At 43.6% G+C, this 27,794-nt stretch overlaps 1 protein-coding gene across 2 annotated transcripts; it reads right to left on the bottom strand.

Annotated features, from left to right (window-relative positions):
* On the bottom strand, positions 1–25,853 carry kcnk9 (potassium channel, subfamily K, member 9). Of its 2 annotated transcripts, XM_061815235.1 has the most exons (3): positions 24,692–25,853; positions 23,476–24,229; positions 1–3,335 (listed from the first exon to the last, which is right to left on the bottom strand). In XM_061815235.1, the coding sequence occupies exons 2-3, from the start codon at positions 24,068–24,070 to the stop codon at positions 2,446–2,448; spliced, it is 1,485 nt and encodes a 494-aa protein (XP_061671219.1). In that variant the 5' UTR covers positions 24,071–24,229; positions 24,692–25,853; the 3' UTR covers positions 1–2,445. The 2 variants fall into 2 exon arrangements, with proteins under 2 accessions (XP_061671219.1, XP_061671209.1); XM_061815225.1 differs by having other exon boundaries at positions 23,476–25,853.
* Positions 25,854–27,794: the final 1,941 nt, after the last annotated feature.

Genomic DNA, 27,794 nt, shown 5'->3' with positions numbered 1-27,794 from the left:
CGTGTTCCCGTAACGAAACAATGTTTTTTTTTTTTTTTTTCCCTCACACACCGATGCCTCGCCTGTCTACGTTTTGTCAAGATTCTCATCCAAAGTAAGAGCGGGTGTGGTGGCGTTCTCCCATTGAGGAGACAAGGCAAGATGGACAGGGATTGGAACTAATAAATACAGTTTTTCCATAAAGAAAGAGCTCCGAGTCTTGTGCAGCTTATGAAAAGCTAGAATTGGTATACAAACAAGATACGCTTGAAATGCTTTCACCATGCGTTCATAGACCAGCTGTGAGAGAGAAAGAGAGAGAGAAAAGGCAGATTGGGCTTTAAAACAGGCCAGAACCATCTCAAATATCTACAAAGGAGACCTGGCCTGACGAGATGATGCACCTCAGTAGTCTTTCTTGGAAAACGTCTTGGACTATTTTATGGAGAACGGAGGTATCTACATTGCGTCGTTTTCAGGAAGGGCCACAGGAGAGCCAAACAAAAACAAGGCGAGCGGTTCGGACCTGAGAGCAAACATTATTGGCGAGTTTGACCAGGGGGAAACTTTAGAATGGGTCCAAGTAAAGAGGCTCTCTTTCAAACACAAAATGCAAATTGGACATGTTGAGAACCACTCAGTTAAACATTTAATCCAAAAAGACCTAACCCCTTGGAATAAAAACTCAAAGGATCATGCTGATGTTTATGTGATACACAAAATGTTTTTTTCCTCCACAAATGTGTTTTTTTTGGGGGGGGAGGCAAGGAGAGAGTAATTCAATTTTTTGGTATGTATTACTCTTAAAATGCATTCTTGTCTGACAAATCATCAATCCTTCAGTCCTCTCCTGATCTGGTAAAAATACATGCTCTATAGGGTTTAAGTCTGGAGATTAACTTGAACATGAAAGTTGGCCCTTTGAGAAGTTCACTCTCTGGATAGGTTTTTGCCCACGAAAAGTAAACTTTTTAGTGGGTAAAATACATAACCAATAGCGTTTTAGCGTAGGGATGATTTAGTTGCAAAGGCTGACTGTAATCTGTTGTCTTTTATCGTGAAGTGAAACAAATGTTTGCAGTTTATAGCAAAAACAAGGAAATTGGTTCCGCGGTTTCATACTTTGGAAGGGTGCTGATTAAAATTAGGATTGTTCATCCTGCCGCTCTACAGAATTCGAGGACATGATTAGTAGTGGGGGAAAAAAAAAAGTGAAGAGAATTTTTTTTAAATCTAACATTTGATGTTTTTATTTTAGAAATTAAATGCATGCATGTTTATTTTACGATTCCCTTCGTTCCGCATACACCAGCCTCTTTCAGTTTATTTTGAAAGGTAGCTTTATCCTTTTTAGTGGGTAAAATCCATGCTCCACAGGGTTGAAGTCTAAGGATTGACTTGGACACTAAAAACTGACAAATACCAGTTGGTCACAGGTATGATTATGTCATTTTCTAAGTTATGTACCAAATGCCGATGCAAGCTTTTGCTTTCTTATCGTGTACTTTTTACCAACTGTCAAATGTTTTCAGTCTGGAATCTTATCCGACTCACTATTTCAATATTTTGAAGGAGAGCGTAGGAAGATGTATTATTTGGTACTGCTCTGAATTCAGATCATTCATTATTAGGTGCATTTGGAAAAGGTTTGAAAGCCGGCGTTAAAAGAGACTGCAGGGTCAGAGAGAATCCATACGGAGGAACATCAAATGCCAATATCTCATCATTCGGACCGTCATCTCGTCATGTGTCTCTGACCTGTGTGTCCCCTTCATAGGAATGATGGCTTTCCACTTTATTTAAATCCTGACACATCTTTTGCCCGCGCTCGCTGCGTCTGCCACTTTTGCAGAGGCGTTATCCCTGCAGGATCGCTTCGTATTGACGCGTTCAATAATGAATCCCGGGAAAGGGAGCGCGCGCCACAAAAGCCGTCAATAAAAGTGTTTGTGTTAGCGAGCGCATTTAGAGCTCGGCCCCGGCCAGATGCCATCTTTAATGCTCCGCAAAAGGAGAAAATAAGGAGAACGGTATTAGTTACAGCAGCATGGTCCTTTGGATTCCAAACAAAGCTGGTTGGCGACAGACAAAAGAATGTCACAAAAAATACATTATTCAATTCACATGCTAATATTAGCGACGGCGTTTGTGTGTGATGGCTTGTAGGAAAAAAATCATCCTCTGCATCTCCGCGGCGGGTTCTTCAAGTTAAGGTGAAACCAGGGTCCTCCCTTTATGAAAAATAGCAGTGGGCATCATTTGGTAGGAAACCAACGTTTTTAGATAACAGTTCCATCTAGAAGGTCTACAAAGTGTGTGGTAATCCCCTTGAAAAAATAGACATCCATGCTTCATGCTTTGCATCCCATGAGAGTGTTCTCCATCAGGAGCAAAAAAATAAAAAATAAAAAATAAAATAAAAGACCAAAAGGGAAAGTGCTTGGAATGAGGTTTGCCAAGGGCGGACTAGATGGACTTTCTCCTCCTCATGAGCTGGAGCTTGTCCGTGAAGCTGTGGAGGCCCGGCGACACCGAGCTGATGGGCGACGGGTAGAAGCTGTTCTTCAGCGTGCTGGGCGAGATCTCCTCGATCTTGTAGGAAATGGAGTGATAGTAGTGACCCGGGTTCAGATGCGAGCCCAGCGAGTTCTGGTGGGAGAAGGCACAACCCAGTCCGCCCATCAGCCCGCCGGAGGTGACGAGGTCGTGCGAGTGGTAGTGCATGCAGGAGCAAACCGAGTGCAAGTCGCTCATCTCGTCACGCCGGCTCTCGCGGCCCCCCCGCCGCCGCCCCCGTTGGAGCGACTCGTCCTGGATGTGGATGATCATGCTGTTGCGGGTCCCCGCCAGCGACGCCCTCTCCTCGGCGTCGCGCCGCTCGTCCTCGCTGTTCATAGTCAGGAAGCGCAGCACCACCAGGTTGAGGAAGGCCCCGATGACCGTGAGGCCCACCAGGATGTACATGAAGCTGAAGGCGACGTACAGGGGCTTCTTCTGCAGGGCCCTGTTCTTCTGCAGGGCCACAAAGTCCCCGAAGCCTATGGTGGTCAACGTAATGAAGCAGTAGTAGTACGACTGGAAGAAGCTCCAGTCCTCGTAGTGCGAGAAGGCGGCGGCGCCGATGCACAGCGTGCCGATGCACGAGAAGAAGCCCACGGTCACCATGTTCTCCATGGAGACGTCGGTGATGCTCATGCCGCAGCACTTCTTGATGCGCTTCAGCAGGTACTTGACGAACGTGTTCATTCTCTCGCCGAGACTCTGGAACATCACCAGAGTCAAGGGGATGCCCAGGACGGCGTAGAACATGCAGAAGGCCTTCCCCGCGTCAGTCCCCGGCGCCGCGTGCCCGTAGCCTGGCAGGGAGCAGAAAAAAGTGCATTAGTTGGAAGTTTTTGTTTACAGTGCAGGCTGCCAAGAAAGTAGATGTGGAACTGGCACAAGCCACAGTTGGCGGGTGGGGGTGGCGGGTGGGGGTGGGTTATCCAATTAGTTTTCGGGGAGGTAGATGAGTTTGGAAGAGGGAGGGCTCATGCGGAGCCAGTGACGCTTTTAGCTAATGAAACTTAAGCTGCTGACTCACAAACATTACAGAAGTCGCAAATATCCTCCGAGGTTCCACTTTTAAACCCTCTATTAAGAGGCATGGGTCGCAAACAGATGTCGGGCAGGCGGGGGGTTGCCCCACACCGCTGGTCACCGCCATGATAATCATATAGGACGCAAAAAAAATAAAAGTGCAGCCAAACGGCGCCGCCTTCACTTGGCGTCTGCATCACTTCAAGGCTTTCATCGAAAATAAATGGTAGGCGTGTTAACGCCACGCTGGAATAAAAATAAATACCAATAAAGAATATTGTTGGATTTTAATTAGATAAATTATATTTTGGTGGAGTCATATTTTTCAGCCTAAAAAAATATATTTACTTTAAAAAGTCATACCATGAGATTTAAGTTGTATTTTTTGATGAACAAGCACTAATACTGAATGTTAAGTTGAAGTTGAAAGAGAAAACGCTTTAAAAGTTGTTTTTTTTTAAACATAAAAGGTCTGAATATTAAGAGAATTAAGTCTTTATTAAAGTCATAACATGAGGGGGAAATGTTTTCATTTAATTTTATAAGGAAAGTATTTTTAGACAGATTTTCAAGGGAGTATTTGTCCTCATACAGTGATCTAAAGTTTTTTTTTTTTACATTTTTACATTTTATAAAATGTCAATTGATAATAATAATAATAATCTTGCATTTTTTTTCTCTTTATATGTGAAGAAAGGAAAATGTCAATATGAGATTAAAGGCATGCCTTTTTATAAAATCTCATTATAACAGGAAAAGAAAATATATAAAAACTGAAGATGATTTACAAAAAAAAAAGATCTCACATTATGAGAATAAAGACATCTTAAAACATTACATTATTCTTGTAACTATAAGACTTCATAATGCAAAATTCTGACTTTTTAAAAGTTTGACGGGATGCCTGTTGCAAACTTGTTTTTGTATGCTTTGAATCTGCATTTGGTGACCTACTCTTTGAATTCTCACCAATGCTAACTGAGGCTAATCCCCAAATGTACACACACCCAAAAAAATAAATTAATAATCCCTGGAAAGTTCAATTGTTTGCGCTCGCGTATGAGGCGCCGTTGTCTTTGAAGCGCTCGCGGCTTCTGCTGTGCCGTGCGCAGGTGCTATTGTACTCCGTGTGTACAGGTGAATTATTTTTTTTTTTTTTTTTTTTTTAAATGGAAAGAGCACACAAAACACATACTCACAAACAAAGAGTTGTTCAAGAGAAAAGACGAGTGCGTGGGTGAAGATGTACAACGATGACATCATCTATGTGAACAAACATTGACGTAAACAGCGCAGAAAGCCAGGGTACCATGTGGTCTGATGCATGCGCCACAAATGCTAGAAGTGCTGCATCCACAAGTGAAAATTTCTTTTGTTATTGTTTATTGGTAATTCTTGATAGTGAAGGTATTTTAATTAAAGCAAAGAAACTTTGCAAAGGCATAGTATGCAAGGGAATTGTAATTACAACATGGTTCACTTGTTTTGCGTTTTGGTGCTGCTGTTTTGGTTAGCAACATAGGTCAAATGTTATTTATTAATTGTCAGTTCAGGTCAGTTATTAATTCATTATTTGATTTCCTATAATTGATTGACAAAGAGTATAATGCAATGCTAGCTGCCCTCGGGAGGGAAACAGCACCTGCCATGTTCCACGCTCGTAATATCGCATCCATACTGCGCTACTCTAGTACCGCAGGAGGCACCATTTGTTTGGCTACTTTGCACTTCACTCATTTGGAGCGTCTGCCCACACTTACACTAGCGTGTGTTTTCTGTGTGTGCGCGCGTGCGCGATGGTCACGGCAGCTGCGCCAGACTTTTGAGTCATTGATGCTCAAATTGAACTGACACGGCATGAAAGGGGCAAATTCCATTATGATGTCGCTCCATTACAACGCCATACATTTTTCAATTAGCTCATCATGCAAATCGCAATGGCCTAATGAACACATCAACACGGAAAGGGAGATTTGACAGCGGCGGGAAGACAAATGAGAAGACGTGTCCGGCTCTTTAACAACTCGACACTTTTTAGTTAGAAGATGTCTGCGTATTATACATTTAATTAATAATGAATACTGTAATAAAACATTCCAAGGTCCCTTTCAACTCATTTCTGGAACAGCTACGTACATTAAAAAGTGAAATGTTCTGACAAAATCTGCTCTCTATTGTGGATGTACATATTGTGTGTCCTCAGATGCTAAGCTAACATTAGCATATTTCCTGTTTGATAGCTTAGGTAGTTAGTTAGATCACTTAATTTGAGTGATATTAGTAATTAAAGAGCGAAAAGAGGAATTTTTCTTTGCTTTTGAGTCACTAGGGTGTTTATGAACCTGAACACGGTTGTCTGTACCGCACCGCCGTCCGATAAGGAGGTTTTACGTCCAGCTCCATGAACAAGGACACAGTCTGCTACCAATAGAAAACAAATAAATGTTGCACGATTTTCTTGTTCCACTTTTGGTAAGAGTTCCACTCGACTCCGCTCCACTGAGAGTCAATCTTGTGAAATCTGCTGTTGTTCCAAATGAACAGTTGGCTGGTATATTAAAAAAAAAGAAAAAAAAAAGTCAACTAAATTAAGTATAGCAGACGCACAAGTCCTCGGGCTGAATGGTTGATTAAGATTAAAATGAAAATGACTTCCATTCCTGGCTGATGTTGAACTTATTCACTGATCCACCAAGGAGTCGTGTGCAAATACTTCAATTGGTCCAAACAGTTGTTGAGTTATGTCAGGGAAAATCAGATGTGAGAGACCCAATATATCATTTAATCAAAACAGTCTCACTGCTGAATAATCAAGATCCCCAAAGCGAAATACTGGTTTTTGCCCACGAGGACCGTGAGACTTGACTGCTTATTAAGAGGTTTTCTTTTCCCGACGAACCGGTGCCAGCACCTGAAGGATTCCACGCTACATAACAGCTACATTCGGACCAATATGTTTGCCGTCTGACTTGGTACACACGTCTGGCTAAGAACACAATACATTTTGGCATCCCAACGGGCAAAGCAGACCAGCTTTATGGAGGCTTTTCGGTCTGGCTGTTGGAGATCACCTCTTTTCAAATGCATCAGTTCAACCAGTTCATTCAGAGGTGTGCAAAAGAAAAAAAAAAACTGATGCAAAACCAGCCTGGGAGCTGTGTTAACTTTGCTTTAATGGTGATGCTTTTGATTTTATGGAGATAATTGGGCTCTGGCGGGTCATCGTAGCCTGGCATTTGATGGCTGAAAGAGGTTGTCCGCACGTATTGATGCAGTGGAGTGTTTTAAATATCAGTCACCAAAGCCGACAAAAAGCCAGAAAAGGGCAGATCGCTTCTGCGTTAGGGCACAGGGAGACGGGCTTATTTTTCAAAATCAGTTTTTCTCAGCCAGCTACAAAATCTGTGGATAAATGAGTCACTATGCTGGTGATATGTATGGAAGACATTGAAAATAGGAATATTACACTGTAATAGTCACAAAAGTGCATGGTATGCTGCTATCAATCCATCCATCCATCCATCCATCCATTATCTACTGCTTTTACGGGTCGGGCCACGGGGGAAGTAGCTTCAGCAGGGATACCCAGACTTCCCTTTCCCCAGCCACTTCTTCAGGCTCTTCCGGAGGGATGCCGAGGCGTTCCCAGGCCAGCCGAGAGACGTAGTCTCTCCAGCGTTTCCTGGGTCGTCCTCGGGGTTTCTTTCTGGTGGAACGTGCCCGGAACACCTCTCCAAGGAGGCGTCCGGGAGGCATCTGAATCATATGCCCCAGCCACCTCATCTTCATCATGAGGCCACAAAAACGTTTTATCCAAGGGTCCAGTTGGGAAGCCAGCTACAATCCCTAACCCTAACCCATGAAACAGTCGAAGGAATAGTCAACAGTGCACGGTATGCTGCACGCTGCTCGGAATTTAAAAGTCTGTAAGCAATGTCAGGTTGGGATTTAAATCAAAAGGTGTCGACAGAGACCAAACGAAAGGTCTAACGGAAAGATTGTAGTACTGGGATAGTCATGAGAGTGCATGGTATGCTGGTGGCGAATAAGATTTACACAGTCCAGATAGGATGTCAGGGAAATGTAGAAAAGCATAAGGAGGAGACAGCAAAATCTGAGGACCTTGCTGCAAATGTAAAGATTATTTCGACATCAATGATGAAGCAAGTGATGTGATGATGTGCTTCAAAATGAGTTGTAGAAAAAAAATGTAAAAAAAAAAAAAAAAAGACAAAAAAGTCACTTTCAGATAGTCTTGTATTAGTTTAATTGTTCACTCATTTAACCGATGTATTATTTATAAGGTATCCAAGGCCCTCATTAGTGCCCAAACCCAGTCCCGCGATTAACGCTACAAGTGTCGAGCAGCGCCTTTTACTCATTTGATCCGCGGGTTAATCTGCCTCCAACCTTCTCAGGTTGCCCAGAGGTGTTCATTGCTGCGGGCTTTGGCATTTTAATGAAGGTCAAGAGGCGCGCAGAGGCCGCAAGACGTCAGGTGAGTTGAGGGCCTGCGAGGAGGGCTGCCGAGGTTAACCCCGAGCCCGTCAACTGTCAGAGAATTTGCCCACACCTTTTTATTTTTTGTGTGTGTTTGACTTGAATGGATCAGATGTACGGCCTCTCGGCACCTCAGACCACATTAAAAAAAAAAAAAAAAACATTTTTTTTTATAAAAGAGTATCTTCACGGGTTTAGTCAACTTGTTAAATTCATGGATTGGAGTGTAATGCATTTTCTAGTGCATGATGTACAGAAAGAAGTAAAGCGTACAATTTTATAAATGAAATATCTGTAATATGACTTGAACCCATATTGTCAACACTCTAGCAAAATAAAAGCTAAATTTCTTTTTTGTATATGTATCGGGGGTCTAAATACAAATCTTAACATTAAGGTTACACACGGTCACTATATTACACTATATTCAACATACATATTAAAAAATATAATTTCCATTTTATAGGAAGAATAGTTTAACATGAGACTAGTCATGAATCCAAAACAAATCCATCCATCCATTTTCATTACTGCTTATCCTCACGAGGGTCGCGGGCAGTGCCGGAGCCTATCCCACCTGTCACCGGGCAGGAGGCGGGGTACACCCTAAACTGGTCGCCAGCCAGTCGCAGGGCACATGGAGACAAACAGCCACACTCAGAATCACACCTACGGGCATTTTAGAGGGTCTAATTAATGTTGCATGTTTTTGGAATGTGGAAGGAAACCGGAGTGCCCGGAGAAAACCCAGGCAGGCACGGGGAGAACATGCAAACTCCACACAGGCGGATACGGGATTGAACCCGGGACCTCAGAACTGTGAGGCCAACACTTTACCAGTTGATCCACCATGCCGCCACCCAAAACAAATACATATGTCTTTATAAAAATAGACGCAAACAACCCAAAGAAAGAAGGAAACGTCTATTAGGGACTCATTACTGTATGCCAGTTGGTGTAGCTGACTTATTGATTGACACATGGGAACTGGTACTAATTAATATTTCATAAAACAAACAATCCATGCACCGAGTAATAAATAATGCTAAGGGGGCACTCAAAGTGTACATGTGTCACTCCTCAATCGGTCATTGACACGCATCTGCCTTGCCAAACCTGAAATAAAGTCGCAGGATATGCTTCAGTCCCATGCATAAATAACAATTACACAAAAATATTTATACATACATCTCCAAAAGTGATAAATGCTTAAGGCACCTAAATTACGCAGATGAAGATCATTTCAATGAATGAGTTTTGGACCTGTCTGCGTATCGTTGGCATGGAGACAAGTCCCAGGCTTCAGGTGGCGAAGCAACCGAAAACATGGAGACATGACAGAATAAAAAAAAAAAAAATCTATTCAGCAGGTCCCAGACTTGTACACGACCAGCCTCACGTACACAACAAACGGCCACGTCGCCGTCGGAAGGGAAGTGTGGCTTACAGCCGTTACTACACCTCCGAGAGGGGCTGTAACATTACAGGGCCCACAAATTCTTAGACATAAACTTTTTATATACCAGCTATCGCCTGTAAACTTGCCAGCCACAACATTAGGAAAAGAAAATGTTCTCTTTTCAAAAGGTGACAGTGCACTGCTTGTATCATTGAGGATACGGTAATTGTCATCAGAAATCTTTAACGTGATCACGAAATAAGAAATGTGGCCCAACCTGTTAGCCCTTCGCAGGAACTTAGCGCAACGAGAGAGACAAAATATTAGCAACAACTCAGTTTGATGCGGTACACATCCCAACAATCATAAATCTCAGGTGTGAGACTCAAACACCTCAGGGAAAGAATGTTAATTCCGAAGCACGCGGCCCGCATTCAAATTTCACATTGTCCAGGCAAGCGAGACGAGGCTGCTGTTGTTCTTGTAAAAAGGAGGCGTTCGGGTGGCAGGCACCGGCAATTAGCGGCTAAATCAACGGGAATGAATTCAGTTCGTGTTTTCTTTCCTTCTTTGTTGGCCTCCGGGAGAATTGAGAAGCGTGTACAGCAGGAGTGTCCTAAGTCCGATTGCTGTTGTCATTCTTTTCATTTTTTGGTTAAGACTGTGGTGACAAGTTTCTTATCCGTCGCAGTGGCACATCTAGTGAGATACATTGCCGCTGGCCACCCCAAAAATCCTACATTTTATCTTGTCAACACTCCTCGTTTTTTTTTAAGACTAGCTCTTGTAAAGAAGAGGAGAGACCATTAAGCATCATGAAGGGCTTTAATGCACACTACTTCAATTTCAGTGAGCTCAGAATTCATTAAGCAAAACATCCATCCATTTTTCTATCCCATCATTAGGTGTGCGGGGGAGCTGGAGCCCATCCCAGCTGGACGTACAGACTGACATCGGTTCACTTTCACACCTCCTGACAACTTAGTCTTCAGCCGGAGTACACGGAGAAAGTACGCACGAGCACAGGAGAGAGAAGGGCCGAGATCCAAACCCCAAACCTCAGAACTATTAGGCGGTCGTGCTGGTGTGTGAACCCTAACACAAACATAAACGATTGAAGGATTCAGCGCAAAAGGAAAAAGAAGGGAAAAAAAAAAAGGCCCGCAGCTCTAAACACGAGAAGGCAACAGATGCACGTGGCGACACGCCGAGCGTCACGCCAGACAATGCGAGGCGCTGTCAAGACGATGCACACATCCTCGCCGGCGCTTGCCGCGTGACAGCGACAGCTTGTCACTTTGTAAAATGTGACTCGATGTGTCTTCGCAGACGGCTGCCGGTGACCGCCCTCGCCCGCGTCGTTCCAAAGGTCCATCACCCTGAAGCGGGGCTGCAACTGTACATTTATGTAGTGCGCCCGTCTGGACTTTGATCTCAGACAAATCAGATTTAAAGTAAACTAAAAATGGCTGCTCAGTATTTGAAGAAAGACATGCAGTGCAAAAAAAAACTGTGACTCAATTTGGTCATACCGTGTATCAAATCCATGTTTCCCATTGAAATAAATGATAAGGCAATTAATCAGTTCCAGACCACCCCCCATTAAAACATAATTGAAGAAAAAAAACGTTTTACAAAGTAAAATTAAGCTAAAAGTCACAAACACAGTTATACATTTGTGTATTAATGAGTGTCTTCGAGGGGTGTGGCCTGGCGAGTGACAAGGGGAGCTGCAGTCATCCGGATTGGCTGTTTCCCAATGAGTTAGGTCAGTTCTAGTTTCTATCCATGCTCCTTCCAGGTGTTTTAATTTTGTTGGTGGGTGTTGGACTGTTTGTGTCGTTCAAATAAATTCTGGAAATATTTGGGACTAGACGCCACTAACTACAACAAGGCAAAGAGTTTTCAAACTGTTTGAGTCCGCTCCCATTTTGACGTTTACTGTCAAACGAAATGTTAACCAAAGCAAATTAAATGTTCCGGATTTCAAACAACCACATAGCTATGCCCTGCGAAAGTCTGCTAGCCTAACACAATGTTAAACACAATAAACTGGCTAACAAAGACAATCACTGCATTATTCCCCTTAAAGCAAAGAATACTGAAACAATAGGTGGAGCCGCACATGTAGACTGATAATATATCAATACTCAAAGGCATATATTATTTAACCTCTTCAAAAAAATAGTAAACATTACTGCAGCTTACTGGGTGAATTGTGAAACTCGTGTTAGTCAAGGCGCACACACCAGAATGAGGACAATATAAGGCTGGAACAGATTAACTGCATTTGTATTCATTTCACTGGGGAAAAAATGTTTTGAGATACAATTTTTTTCCCATTGGGAGGGTGTTGAGGGAGCAAATTAAAACCATCAAGTGAAGGCACCACTGTGCTAATAAACAACGAGGCAACTTATCAACTCATTAGAAAGCAGCTCGTCATTGTTTTTGTTTCTTCTCCCTAGCAAAACCTGCTGGCCAGTGATAAAACACCATGGAAATAAGGTGTGCGTGTGTGTGTCTGTTGGGGTGTTCACGGGGGGTTATGAAGAAATGACTCATGCAAACTTCAAGGCAAACTATAATTTCATATTTCTATTTGACAGCAATTTGCACCCTTCCAAATGCAGATGCTTTGAAACGTTTGCCGTCCGAGCGACGTCAGCTCGTGCGAGAGTCACTGCAGCCTGCCCGGTAAATCATCATCATACGAAGGACATCAAAAATTTGCTCGTCCCAGGTTATTATTCATGAAAACGCTTAGGAATCTCAGTTTAGTTTTCATACGCAAAAAAAACAAGTATTTCTTTGATTATCGGATAGATAGAAAAAAGTTCATTTTGTTTTTAGGCTTTTTTTTAAATTTCTTCATTCCTAAAAACAACAACAAATAAGTGAGATTTAAGCATATTAATGAAAACAACAAATGTTATGATAATTGCCATGCATTTTTCTGTTCAAACAAAATTTCCTTAAGAATGCAAAAAAAAAAAAAAGTAAAAAAAGAAAAGTTGGTGATGAATTTTGCATGAGTACTTTTTTCCCCAATGGACAATACTTTGTTTACCAAAGGAAAAAAAAAACAACAACTAGCAAGCCTTGCGTCGGTCTGTCCGTCATTTAGCCCTGGATCCACTTCACAGTCAAACAAATGAGCTCATTTAAGGACATTTGGCCAAGAGGACCGACGGAGCGCCAGACTATTTGCGCAGATGCAAATGGGAATAAAAGCGATTTCCTGCAGCTCAGGCTTTCAACGTGGCCGTGCACGGAAAGAGGAAAGGGGGGGTGCCAATGGATGGTAAATTATTTAAAAGTCATTAATGTCTGCTGTGTGGAGCAAAAGCCGCAAAGATGTTTGCTTCACCGCGAAGCCGCAACTGAGTTTTAATGCTATCAATAAGGTGTTTTCGTCTCGTTATGAATAATAGCTATATCCATAAGTACTTTTTATAGCGGCGTTGTGATTTGGGGCTCTTCCTTTCTCACAAATTGGCCTGTAATGGTTTGTATTTGTTTTATTATTGCACTAAATAGTTTATTATCGACTTAGCGAGTCTTTCGGCGTTAATGCAACCGGAACTCCTAGTTCTGTAAAACTGCACCTTTTAGAGCGGCCGTCATATTTTAGGTCGGACAAAATCGTCAGGGGCTCCGTCATGTGACGTCTCGCGCTTAACTTGAAAACATTACATTAAGGTCAGCTAAGCAATCAAAGATTGCAAATCCCAGCAGAGCCGCCGGGTCGCCCGCGTCCCAGGTGTCACGCTCCGTCCGCGCTACAGGCTCCATCACCTCGTGAAGCCCGTCGGACTGTGTCCGGAATTACGGCCAACAGAGCGCTGCTTAGCAACAGGCACTTGGCCGTTCTCTCTGTGAAATCGCTTCCTCAGAGCAAGGGACACCGCTTGGCCTTTTGCGGCCTTGCTCCCTCGGTGAAGTCACGCTCGGAACGGCTTTCACCTCAATTACATGTCAAACTTGACAATAAAAAAAGTAATTCACCAGACCGAAAAATTATACCCATTCACATACCTGAGAAGAATTGTAATATGCATGCCAGACCAGAAGTTGGCGGTGTCACAGAGCAATGGGGAAATGAAATATCCATCAATCCATTTGCTTTGCCGCTTATCCTCACAAGGGTCGCGGGGAGTGCCCCGAAAAAAAAACCCACACAGGCATGGGGAGAACATGCAAACTCCACACAGGGAGGGCTGGGATTGAACCTGGGTCCTCAGAACTGTGAGGGCAACGCTTTCCAGCTGAACCACCGTGCCGCCCAGAAATGAAATAAAGACAATTGAAATAAACATATTCCTAAAGAAAAACAAAAGTATGTCCACTGCTCTTTTACCCCCCCCCCCCCCCCCCCTGCCTGGATACTGTCGGGGTTCTACGCAATCTTGTACAACACCAGAAAACTACGAATGATTCCTCAAAGTCACCAATCGTCACCTCCATGGTGGCAAATGTGCTACACTTTACAAATATTCCAAAAATATGAATACTAATGACCAGGAAAAGAAACGGAGAAGCCTTGACAACCACAAAGCGAAAGTGAAAGAGATTCTACGAGTCAGTCATTCTACTGTAGTTTTTCTACTAGTGCACTGCATTCTCTCACGGGTGAGTTCAAAGAGCATACTACCACATGAACCATAAGCTGGATATCAAGGATATTAAAGATATGTTTAGAAGGGGGTGGAGTCTGTCTTTCGCGCAGGTTCAGCTACTAACCCGGCGTGACTGTCTGAGCGCTCCCCCGTGCTGAAAAGTCTCCTTGTGATTAATGCGCACGGGTTGCTAACAGGGGAACTCTGGCTACGTAGCAGATGCTTTACTGGGAAAAGTTGATAAAAACGATATTCATATACATTTACGTTCGCTGTGTTCGTCTTTCTGAGACTTCCATAGCGACCATGAACGCTCGGCGACAAGTTGTCGAATGGCACATGTTGAAGCATGAATTTTGGGGGGTAAAAATGTACTTTACAAAAAGTCTTTGCATTTCCGTAATAGTCCCGTGAAGTAAAACGTGAATCATTTTCAGTCATCCTTATGTAATCCCCACATCTTCATTAATCCAAACCAAATACTGCTGTCAGGGAGTATGAATAATGACACAAACAAAACTAAATTAAAAAAGACAAAGAAGAAGAAGAAGAAAAGGGGAATAAACAATACTCAGCTCACAGGTTTACAACCCGTGTGGGTCAGCGCTCGTGCCGGCTACTGTGCATTTGCCTTCCACCCTGCAGGGGTGCCGCATTTAGCATCAGAGACGCTACTCGTGCTCATTCCAAAAGAAATAAATAAATCGCAATCCTGAGCGAGCGGACCGCACACTGTTCACGAGCCGCCAACGCCGATTTTCATGCTGCTGTTGTGTGCCGATAACTCAGAGGAGTTACGCGCACACCCACGGAATCAAGTGCTTGTGAGAAGACTGTGTGGGAGCGCATTACAGCGCAAAGGCTTTCACGGGGAAAATAATTGTCGGCGTCCAGCAGGAGAGAATTAGCGGCAGGTGGCCGCGCCGGCAGTCACGCGGGTCGCGTAATTACACGGTGTGTCGCGAACGGGCGGACTGCCAGGCCTGACCCCGGGATTCGAACCTGAAACCTGAAGGCATCCATGTAACAATACTGGAAGTTTGTACAACACTGAATCATACTGCGAGCTAATTCTCTTTCCATGAAGTGCAATAACAATATCTAAATAAATCGTTCATCTATCTAGGGGTGGGTAACAGTCAAGTGGACCTAATGTCGCAAAAAATGAGAGCATACTGGGGCGATGAAGAATTTTTGCAAATGTTTTAATAGTACCGCTGTACCTCATGTAGTTTTTATGGCTATGAATTAGCCAATAAAAGAGCATTACACGGTCGCACTGAGATTTGAGCTCTTGGACTGCATAATGACAGGTACAATAAGGACGTTAGCGGTGATGGAAATTTCATTTTTTCCTTCTCTCCACTGAAATATTTTATTTTCCTCACAACACGCCAGTCGCGCTGCCGTTTTGAGCGAGACAGACTCTAAAAAGATTAAATATATCAAATCAAGGGAAAATATACTTGTTCTTTGTCTGCCAAGATTTTTTTTTTTTTTTCCCCAGGGAGGTTTTTTGTAATTTCATTAAGACGCTTAAAGGGGTATTCTAACTTAATGAAATTTTATTACCGGTTATGAGTCAGTTTATAATTAAATGCATCGCAGTTCTACAAGTGTATTTAGCATAACTACAGTTTCTTTTAAATTGCTCTATTTACGTGTCCAGTCAAATATCCCTGCTCTAATGGGAGATCATTTCCCTTAAAATACGTGGCGCATAACTCATTTCATGATACCTCACCCCCCTTGTGTTTTAGTTTCTGTTTTTCTAGGGCGCAGTAACCATAGAACAATACAAAAAGTCCACTGAACCCTGTTTAGCCTGTTTTTCTATGTCCGTTTGTGCAAGCTGCTTTTCATTCCTCACCGCTGATGAATGGTCGCGCTCGGCCCAGGGCAAAGTGATGCGTACTAGGGACGGATACCAAGCCGGTTTCAATTAAATGCTACAGGGCAACGTCGCCTGCATTAACACGATTTTTTTTTATGTTTTATTGGCTTTAGTTATACTGAGAACAGCTCGACAAGGCACTTTGTCCTCAGTTCGCTCTCTATTGTGCGCTCTGAGGCAAATAAAGTTAGCGGCTAGCGTGGGGCTAGCGCCGGGCACGTCATTGAGTACATCTGTGACCTCGCAAGAGATACAGCTGTATCAACAATACCTCGATAAAGATAAGAAGAGCTGAGAGGAGCACCATTAAGGCCAAACAGTAGTACCCCCCATCGAAGGAGATTCCTCCCACGTCCTGACTCAGCGGCGAATGTGATATTGTGCAATAAACGGCAATAAATGGCTAAATTTGCAGGAAAAAAAGCACGTCACCAGATTATTCAGATGAAAAAAGAGGAAGAAGGAGGAAAAAATATGGTTCATATTCATGAAGTGTTTTTGTAATCATACAAGTGTGCTTGTTAGCTTGGTGAAGGCTCGCTAATTTAGCTAGAAAATGAATGCTCAAGTCGAGATACAGACCTCCCCCAAGGCCTGAATACAACACAACATGCTTTTGGATTTTCTTACAGTGGGGCGCATTTATAAATAATTCACAAACCTCCCAAAAGTAGCTCACAAAGAGGTCTGTGGACAGCAGGACGCCCGCGAGGCTAGGTAGCGCCAAACAGATAATTGCTCCGGGGGGGGGGGGGGGGGGGGGGGGGTGCTCAAAACATGACTGGGTTACGTCACATCTGGATACTTTGTCCAACATTCTGTGCTGAGCGAGAACATCGTTTCTTTTAAAGGAAGGACTTTTGAACAGTAATACGCAGGGGTCCTCGAATTACCACGGTCACAACATACAATTGGGGTTACGGCGGCGGAAGAAAACATTTCCACCTGGCACAAAAAAAAAAAAAAACACCTTCTGCCATTTAGTGGAGGAGCACTGAACTATTGTGCCTATCATTAAAGGCCGCTGGCATAGACAGACAAAAATTAGTTGGAGTATTTTCTGAATTTAGTGAAATGGGGTTATTTTTGCCAAACATACATCTACATAGGTTATAACTGGAGTAATAATGTACTCCCCCCCCCCAAAAAAAAAAAAACTGGCTTATTTGCTAAACTCATCAATCATCATGAATCGGTTAATGACTGTATTTGCTTGCCGCCATCAAATATATTTGCTGCATATTTGTGCTCTAAACCCTCCGAAAGCAAAGACAGTTGCTCACGTAGCGTGACGGGCTGCTTATTGAAAAATGTCGTGCCGGCGCACTTTGCCGCCAGTAGATTATTTTCACTTTGCCGAGGCCGCCCGCCGTGAGGTTGATGGAGGCCTTGGCGCGGATCGATGGGAATGTTTTCCACGCGGCGCCGGTGATCGCCGCGGGATTCGGACGCTCCGGAGACCGCCGCTGGGGCCCCCTCGGAGCGTAAAAGCCCGTCCCTCATCTATTACGAAAAAAGAAAAAAAAGTGAGCAGCTGTCAAGTGAATTCTTCTCATCGTAACGTCTTACATGGGCGACGCATTGAGGTTAATGAAATGCAACAGCTCACTATGTGGCTCGTCCAAGTAAGGTGTGTATTCTGCTTAATTTTAACAGGAAATTAGCATAAGGAAGCTTTACAGAAGATGTTATCCATCCATCCATTTTATTTTCTGCTTATCCTCATGAGGGTCGCGGGGAGTGCTGGAGCCATTCCCAGCTGTCAACGGGCAGGATGCGGGGTACACCCTGAAGTGGTTGCCAGCCAATCGCAGGGCACATCGAGACAAAGAGCCGCACTCACAATCACACCTAGGAGCAATTTCAGAGTATCCAATTAATGTTGCATGTTTTTTGGGATGTGGGAGGAAACCGGCGTGCCCGGAGAAAACTCACGCAGGAACAGGAATAACATGCAAACTATTAATTTGCAAAAAGAAATACTTGTGTTTGTCATGATAGTGTGCCGTTTGAGTGGACTACTCAAATCACGTCGTAACGTGGTGGAATTAGCTGCTAATTCAGAGGCTAAGTGCATGCATGGAACTTTGCTAGCCGCCGTAACCCCAATGCCAGCTCGCGAGGCCTGTGTTGGACCACATGGAAGAAGACGAGGACACTAGCGATGAGCTAACGCTAGCGAGGCCTGCATCGGCTAGCGAGGCCTGCATTGGATTACAAGGACAAAGCTTCGCAACGGATTGGACCGTCAGGACTTGGATGAGGCTGGACCATTGGACACAACCCTCGACGTTCGTCACTCCTGCCGTTTGAGGCCAACGCTTTACCAGCTGATCCATCATGCCGCCCAGAAGATGTTATGTTCGCTAAAAAAATAAGTGATTGCCTTGCTGACTTGAACCAAAAGATGAGGACTTCATAAATGGGAAGAGAAGGTCATGTGACCTGGTGGTAGCAGAAGACCCACTCCTGAAGGGACAAACTTGAAAATGTTTGGGTTGTGTTTGTAAAATTCGGCAAAACGTAATCGACAGCCTGCCAGGAGCGCGCGTATGTGTGCATTAATCTGGTGACCAGAAAAATCAGTTCATTCGTCTTTCAAGGATCACGTTACCTATGGTTGAGTTTCCAGCATCAATTTTTCAAATCAAGCTGTTGAAAATGTAAATTTGGGCGCATTCCGTCTGTCTTTGAAGTAATTTAACTCATTCCAGTAACATCTTCTTTTTGAGTGACACTGCACACATTCAAAGTACAGCTGGAGAGCAGGAGGCTACGAGCGTCACTCGAGCGATTAAACTCGCTTTTCTCAAATCGCTGTGCCCGAGGAGGTCCCGATGTTCGCAATACCGCAAAATTAAAAGTCTCTCGATATGGTCACGGTCTAGTCTCTGGATAAAATAACGAGTCCTTGTGCTTAAAATGTAGTTTGGGGGCGTCTATACACAGCCATGTAGAGTAAAAATCTTTTGTGTTTGACCTCTTCATGGGGTCATACATTGAAGATTGTCTTGGAGGGAAAAACAAAACAAAACTAAATGCGTAGTGCAAGTATACGTCGGTGTTGATATTTCCGGACATTTAGCGGCGACGACTTCAGTCTCCTGGCAACGTGTTGCGCGTCGGCCGCGCGAGCCGACGGCCCCTCTCGGAGTGAGAGACTTTGGGTGCAGCTGTCGAGGCTAAGTGTCACATTCTGTGCAATTACTCCTTGAAATCAACAGCGTCAAGCTGCAGGTCGGTAGATGTGGGAAAAGGGGAAGCGAGGCAAGCGTTGTGGGTCTTCACCTTTTACGACGACTACATTTGAAACCGGCAGCGTGTAAAAAAAAAATGAATAAATAAAAATACGTGTCAAAATAGAGTGTAAATGCATTGATAACATAATGCCCAATTTCCATCGTATGTGCAAATGTTTATTCATGAAGTACACAAACACACTGCTGTGCTATGCGATCCGGCAGCTGTTATGATGATGCACTTTACAGCTAGTAGCGCCGTCGTCCGCCGCATATCACACGAGGCCTAATTGCAACCGTTAATAGAATTACGACAATACCGCTACACAATAACGACGCAGGAAATGGACCTAAACGGCCCGAGAACCCTTTAAAGCACTTCAACGGAACAATATATTTGCAGGATATTGTTCTGTTCGCTTAAATGTATCTTCCAACGTGCTAATCTCAACCGTGGATCGCTTTTGAATCGTAGACAGACTTTTGTCAATTTACCCGATTTTTTAAAATGTTCTGTGGAACTGGAAGCTTGAGGTGATTTAGTGTCCCCCAGAACTGGACTGGTCTGGTCTGGTGACACGAAATGGATTCTTATTTTTGAGAAAAAAAAAAAAAAAAAATCAGAGCTAATAGTCGTGTTTATCCCTTTTTAGAGGGTTCAGATTTGACTTGGTCTTGAATAGTGACCCCATAAAAATCTCAATTTGTTTCATACGGAGCTGGGCGATGACAGCCGATATAATTAGTTTCCACAAACAACGCCGCTGACGCGGTCCAAATGGTTCCCTTATCATCATCGCCGCTACTTTTCCCACTCGTTCAATTTCACCGGCCCAAATCTTTGTTTGATCCTCGGCGCTGGACGCAACCGGGTCTCATTATTTTCTGAGAGAAAATAATCCTTGCAGTTGAGAATTGATAAGGTGTGTGTGTGCCGTGTGCTGAATGTGAGCGAGAGTGAGCACTCGACCTCGGTCCACTTCAGACGACTTACTTACGGGCTTAGGTCCGAGTGTCAGTCGGACTCGCTCATGACTCCTGCACAATACGACGACTTCCAAAAGCAAAGATTCCGCCACGACAAAAGTTCTTAACAGCCCTGTCTAAAAGTCAAGTAGTGCATTACCGCCCTCTTGTGGGATTAATAGGCTATTATAAACCTTCGCAGAGTGGGAGCGGGACTGTCGTAAATTAAAACAGTTTCTAATATTTTACAACTCCAAATAGGTCACATCTCCCAACGTGATGCAGTGTAGTTCTACATCACCACAACCACAAATAACGGATCTACAGTACTGCTCAACGAGAAGACCTCCACCAAGGCCAAGCGGACCTAACGGTGATCAGTTAGCCACCTGTTGTATGAAATATAAGATAGTCATGAAGGAAAAAAAGGAAATTTCACATTTAGCTCCAGTCTATTTATGCATTTTGACACTTTTTTGAGTAACTTCATTAACTAATTTACGTTATTACGTTCTAATGTAAAAATCTGACATATACTGTTCGCATGTGGTTTCCATTTTGACTCGTCCCCTATCAATTGGGGGACACACGAAAATAATTGTGCCAAATTTGAATATTATTACCTCCTCTTGCTCATCTTCAACAAAAGCCCCACTATTGCACGTCTCTAAAAGATTATCCTGAGCGATTATCTTGCGTAAACCTTTGCACTAGATTTTCAAACTTTTTGACCCAGGTCTGATATTGGGTCTCCTTAAAATACATTGTGTAGGAGTACTTCACGTTAGTGGATGTTTGGAACATAATGTTCATGCTACTCCTAGACCACATAAATCTGAGGGCTGCTTCATCTCATGCATATAATGTATGAGAAGAATGCATGCGCTCTTTATACGAGAGTGCTAGTAGCAATATGAGTAGTAGTAGTAGTTGTAGCAGTTTGTCTGTCATGTCAGCCTCCATTATGTTCAACTTTCATATGGAAAGACATATGAGCATTTAATCAATAACCACCTTTTAGTGTGTACTACTAATATGCACTTTTGTTCTCGCTAGTAGCGCAATTCAGCACACAAGTAGAATGACTACGGTACAGTAACATTACAGTAACCAGATTTTATTTTTCTACTATTGCAAGACATTTTTGCACACCAGCAGGATAACTACAGTACATATTCTTGATAAATGTACACTCGTACCAGTGAAACAGTCAATGCTAACTCATGGAATTTTAATTATGTAACTTCAGTGAACTAGTAGAATGACTGTTTTACAAGCAACTTTTCCCCCTAGTTCTGCCTTCCACCACTTTATGACATAGTAGGACAACTTTACCATACACTGAGTACATGTTATGAATGAGGAAACACTACAAACGTGCATTTGGGTGCAACTACTTGGACTGAAGGTCTAGTGGTACACTCGCCTTGACTTTGGTGCAGTCAGCGTGGGTTCAGTTCCCACTCAGTGACGTGAGTTTGCATGTGAATGGTCTATGTGTGCCCTGCGAATGACTGGGGACCAGTTCGGGGTGTAGTCCACCTTTTGCCCAAAGTCAACTGGGATAGGCTCCAGCGTTTTTGCAACCCTGAACAGGATAAGTGCCAAGAATGGATGGATGGATGGATGGATTGACATCCCTACAAGGTGGACCTTGTAGTATTACTTTTGCAGCACACTAGTATGCTAAATATATATATATATATATATATCTTTCTACAAAAATTTTGAATTGTCTTACAAGTGAAGAAAAAAGTGCAAGGTTGTACCTGGACCTTAAGGTGGATATTGAATAAATGACTCCCAACTACTTTCCATATGTACACTTACTTCCCTCATCGACTGTCTGGCACTTAGACAAACACACCACCTGTGCAAATCGAGGGCACCCTCGGGAGACCCGTTCAAGACTTTGGAGAAAGCGTCCTCATTTCCACACAGGACGCGAATATTGCAGTGGCTCCGGTAGCCGCAACCTGGAAACACCCGCGATCGTGGAGTCGTAGGCCACGGCCCCCCTCTTAAGGGTTGCCTGGCAAAAAAAAAAAAAAAAAAGTGGACGACGGGGCCCTGCGGTGCATTAGCCTCCCAAGCTCTCACTTTGAATAACAGCATGTGACTCCCCATAATGGAGCGCCCTTGTGACCGCTGCACAAAACGGGGAGGGCGTCGAGGCCACAGAATTTAAGCAACAAGTCTGACAGAGAGGGTCCGGCAACACATTTGCGGCTGAGACGCATCGGCGTGTAAACGTGCAGCGGCTCGAAATAAATTTCATGACGCACATGCACGCCGGCAATTAGCGTCAGACGGACGTGACTTATGTTCCCTGTAAGCGGGAAATCATGAACAATAATCGCGAGCCATAAAAACACAACAAAGACGGGAAGGGAAGACGACGGGTAGAATGACTTTTTTTTTTCTTATCTTCCTGAGCTCTCACAGTTCATCCCTAATTTCCCTGATTGTCGTTCTCTTCCTAAGAGGGGTAATAAAGGGGGCGGGGTGCATCATATCTGATGATGATGGCTTATCACAAAGTGTCCTGTCGTCCCTCAAACCTTACTGGCCACAACATTGGGCACACCTGCACAATATATATATATATATATATATATATATATATATAAAAGACGAACATAGAAAACAAAGACAGCAAGATTAAAAAAAAATAAAGAAAATGGAGGTCTTCCAAATCAAATCGGAACTTGAGGACCAATCACGGAGACATTTGCAGAAAAGGACAAACACTTCAGTTTCTTTTCATCACAACGAGGATTTGTTGGCATAAACGGATGTGTTTTTTTTTTTTTCCCCCAGCGCCGCACTGCTAAAGTGGTGCATATTTAGCACAACAGTTTGTACTGCATCGCACATTTAGAGGGGGTGCCTCATATTTTGGCCCTGACGTGGCACCATAGCCAAATATGAGTAACACCGTGAAGGTGTACCTAATGAGATAACTCACGGGGAAAAGGTAAGCACACGTGTGACAGTGACGTCAGTGCCTAATTATTAAGCCCCGTCCACACACACAAATACAACACAATCATCCACACGCCTTGCAAAACAATCTTCATCTAAATCTCAATATTAATCATCCGTGCAAGCTCCAGCCCCGGCTTGCACCCCCGCGCTCCAAAAGTTGACTTAAATGCACCAAATGCCGCGGGCGTTACATAACGGCAACTAATTCCATTTCACCTGAGCGCGTAAAAATCAACGTGGAGTACCACGGGTGCGCGTAAAAAAAAAAACTTTTCAAGGTGTTGATTGTGGGCGAAAAATGCCGTCACTTACCGATGGTGGTGATGACCGTGATGGCAAAGTAAAAGGACCCGGCGAATTTCCACTGCACCCCGGCTCTGTGGGGCTCGGCCTCCATGATGATGGTCTCCAGCTTGCGGTAGTCGTCCTCGCTGATGTTGTACTTCCCCTGGAGGCGCCTCTCCTCGGCTTCAAGCTGCTCCTTCTCCCTCATCTCGAAGTCGGACTCCAGGGCGTCGAAGACGGCGGCCCCCACCAGCAGGTAGGTGAACGTGCAAACGATCAGGGATAAGGTCCGCACGTTTTGCCGCTTCATGGCCACGAGGAGCCGGCGAGTGAGGGGCTCATGTCCCCTCGTGTTCCCCGGGATGGTGCGACGAGAAGGGAAGAAGCCGAGTGCACTGCGCCTGGAGGCGGCAGCGGCGGACGCGCTCCGATGACGGTGGCCGAGGTGGGCGCCTGCGGGGCGGCTGGGGCTGCTGGGGCAGCGGTACGAGAAGCCCGGATCGTGCTCCTGGTTGGCGGAGAGACACAAAAGACTGCTGGAGCGCCTGGACCAGGAGCCCTGCAGCCGCGAGACCCTGCGCAAGACCCGTCCGAACCAAGTCCTCCCGGTGCGCAGTGCCATCAACGAGCTTCTGTCAGTACCGCCTGCTGGGTTCCGCCGATGTGGACATCTTAGTATTCACTCGCAGAGCATGTGGAAGCTCCTGCGGCGGCGTGGCATCCTTCTTAAGTTTCAGCACCAACCTGTTCGCTGCAACATCCTCAAGCTTGCACACTTTGCCTTTTTTTTTTTTTTTTTTTTTTTTTTTTTTTTTTTTTACGCACGCATTCCACACGCAGGAAAAGACAGCAGAACAATAGATCAAATAGTGTTTTGTTTTTTTTTTATCCGAAAAATCTCCGAGCGAGCATCCCGACAACTTGTGCTGAGTGGCCAAAAGAAGACGTGAAGTGAGTGCCACAAATATTCCACGCGCGCCGAATGACAACAGGTTCCATGGCAGGGGAGAGGAGCGTCCACGCGTCTTTCGTTTGTGCGTGTGACGTTTTAGTCAAGACAACTAACATGCGTAAAAGGACAACAGCTGCGTGACAACCGTGGCACTCAGAGTGGGTTGGCCGCTTCCACGCGAGAGACTCCCTCCCCTTCGCCAACTCAATTAGACAATCAAGAATGCACACACACACACACCAAAAAAGGGAGTGAACGTGCAAAGGGAGAAAGAGTGGCAGGTGAGCTCACAATCTTTTTCCACGCGTTCTAGAGAAGAAAAAAAAAGTGGGCGACGAAGCTCCTGCATCACTTTTTCATCTGGAAAGTGTTATACAAATGCAACAAATGACCGCCCCGCCCCACCCCACCCCATTGGCGCGACCCCTCCCACTCCCACGAGTTACCACTGCGATGCTCGATCGTGGATGTCTCTGTCCGAGGTGCTGAACATCCTGACGGGGCAAATTTGGCTGCGACTGCCTCCAGCTTTGCATCACGTCGTGTATTTATTTCCAACCAGTTCTAAAATATTTATTTTGTCAGTGAATGTTTTCGAGATGTGTCCTGACATCGCGTGTGGGTTTAGCCTACTGGAACATCTGAACTTTATTTGGGGTTAACCCGTGGCACTTTAAATGGCATCAGCATAAAGAAAAACTTTGGGGGGAAAAAGCCTACTAGAGCATCTGAACTCGGGGTGAATAAGAGGCACTTTAAATGAAATGGTAGCAGGTGTATGCTGACTATAGTTTGACATGTTTGAATGTTAATTCTGAACAAAGTCACATTCCCCATTCACAATGGGGTGTGCACACTTTTGCAAAAACATTTTGGATTTTTACTTACCCTCATGAAATTGCATTTTGCAGGTTGTAGGTCACAACAATAGTGAAAAAAGTTTTGGAATGGTTTTTCTGCTTTTGTTTTTGCACAAAAAAGGCATTTCAATGAGGGTGTGTCGACTTTTTACATCCACTTTTACCACTCATGAACAGCAATATATGGAAATACTTTCACATACATTTTTCTCATATGTTGATTTCTACTTAAAATTGTGCATTTTTTTTTGTATAAAATCCTACTAAATTCTTTTAAAAATTGGACACATGTTCATAACATATTTCAACCCCCTACCCACCACAAAAATATTTGAGACCACCTTGAAGCGTGCTTTATATTTAAGTCCACCGTGGTCAAGATCTCAGGTCTCGGGCCAACGCAGACAACCTACAGAACTTTTAATGCATTTGCAGCAAAGATGGTCGGAAGAGAGAACAAAAAAAATGTTTAATTATGGCAAACGCTTAGCTTTGTCTCCATGGCGATGACTTAGAGAACAATGGAGTAAAAGCTTGATTTTCACTCTTTGTTGTTGTAAATTGAGGGAAAAAAATCTGTTGGAAACTGTAGAAAAGTTTTTCCACTCATATATATATATATATATATATATATATATATATATATATATACACATTTAACAGTTAAATTAAACATTTCTTGAAGAGAAAAAGGTTCATTTTCTCAAACGTATACACAGCAGTCAAGTAAAGTTTGGACATATTTTCTGAAGAGTCACAAACTATAAAAAATAAAAATGAAATATTTTAATTGAACCCAAAATGTCAGATAAAAGAGTACTTCTGTCAAGATCATCTCAGGATCTTTATACAGAATCCTACCAAATATTTTAAAATGCCATTAGATTACTGTAGTAAATAATGAGGAGCAACAAAGTAATGTTTGGATGTAGTTTCATAATTCAGCATTAAAAAAAAAATCCCGATATGTCAAGCTTTAAAAAAAAAAAACGCTTTTAAATGAAATCCCAAAAAATTCCTAAAAATCCCCCTCGAGTTGTAGCACTGAGATGACATCAATAACATTAGAAAATATGAAACATCCATAAAATAAAAAATATACGTTAAGAAAAATCAAAATAAAACTTATATATATATATATATAATATATATATATATATTTATATATTTATTTATTTACTAAATGGTGTGCAACTGTTGTATGCAACCTGAAAAAATTACTAAAAATATCAGCAACACGACAGGACACATGAGTCGAGTGGTGTCAGAATATACTAGATTTCAGTCCATTTTTCCCAATGAAACCAAAAACGTGTCCAAATTTTTGGATGAAATTCTATTAAATCCTCACAAATATCACCAGGCTCCTGCAGGAATGACTCAAGTGAGGTCAAATTGGTAAAAGGCATTGATATAAAAACAGGAAGTCAACTCATAAAGACTAATTACTATTAAAAAGAGAAGTCTCAACACAACAAACAAAAGTGCACTTTTTTTCTCGACACAAAGTGTAGCGTTGACATATTATTAAGCGTCATTTAGAGTATTTTCTTCCGACTGTCTCGCGTGGAGGGGGGGGGGGGTATACGTCATTGTCCCCGAGATGATTTGTGAGGTCTGTCGGGCGTCAATAGCGGCCAACGCTAACAAGCTTTTCATGAGATATTTCTCTGCAAGCAAACGCGGCAAATCGATAGCGACAGGCCTTCGCTCCGATCGCGTTAATGAAACTACCGACGCCGGTACGGGGAGATCATTTTAATGGCACGCCCTGCGCGTCTTCTAATTCCGCTTGCATCTTTTGCGGCACGCTTTTGATTCACGGCGTGATTTACGAGACACAGCAACGCCCTCGTGATGGAGGAGCCCTTTAGTGGCCACCGCTGATAGATTCAGACAAAGGCCATCACTCATACAAGCTAACAACCTTTTTCCTTCTCTTTTTGCTACAAGACATGAGCCGGGATACGAGTTACTGCAGAAGAATAAAGTGGAACCTCTACATGACAATGCCTAGTCATGGTCAGAAGCTGGAGCGGCAAAAGCAACTTGCCCGAGGCCCCCCCGAGAGACGGCGGGCATCGGCCCATATCAATGACACGACGATGGCGCCCCAAACACGTGTCGGGAATCCCACTTGTATTCATTTCGCAGTCGTGAGAATCTGCTGTGTACATGCGGTATCGCTTTTAAAAATTGAACATTGGAGATATGTTTACGCTCGGAAGAGTCGGGAAGGTTCAAAATCTATCAGACGAGTGAATCATAAAGTCAACTGCGATGGGGGTCGAACCACAATGCACTCGATCATCGCAAGAAAACATTCATACTCACTCGTCCATTGGATGTGGATTGGATAAACGGAACGACGAGCTGGTATCGCCGTCTTGATGCCGCACATCAATAAATTGCCTTTTGATCACATTTTAGCAACCTTTACTTTTTGATTCACAGGCACACACACAAGACTTGATATTTTAGTGAAGAAAATGAGTATTTGAACAGCTGAGAAAACCAATGTTAATATTTGGTAC

This window comes from Syngnathoides biaculeatus, chromosome 1 (assembly GCF_019802595.1).
Source record: "Syngnathoides biaculeatus isolate LvHL_M chromosome 1, ASM1980259v1, whole genome shotgun sequence".
Classification (NCBI taxonomy): Eukaryota; Metazoa; Chordata; class Actinopteri; order Syngnathiformes; family Syngnathidae; genus Syngnathoides; species Syngnathoides biaculeatus.
The sequence above is the reverse complement of the archived record's forward strand: the minus strand, read 5'-3'. Positions and strand labels throughout refer to the sequence as shown.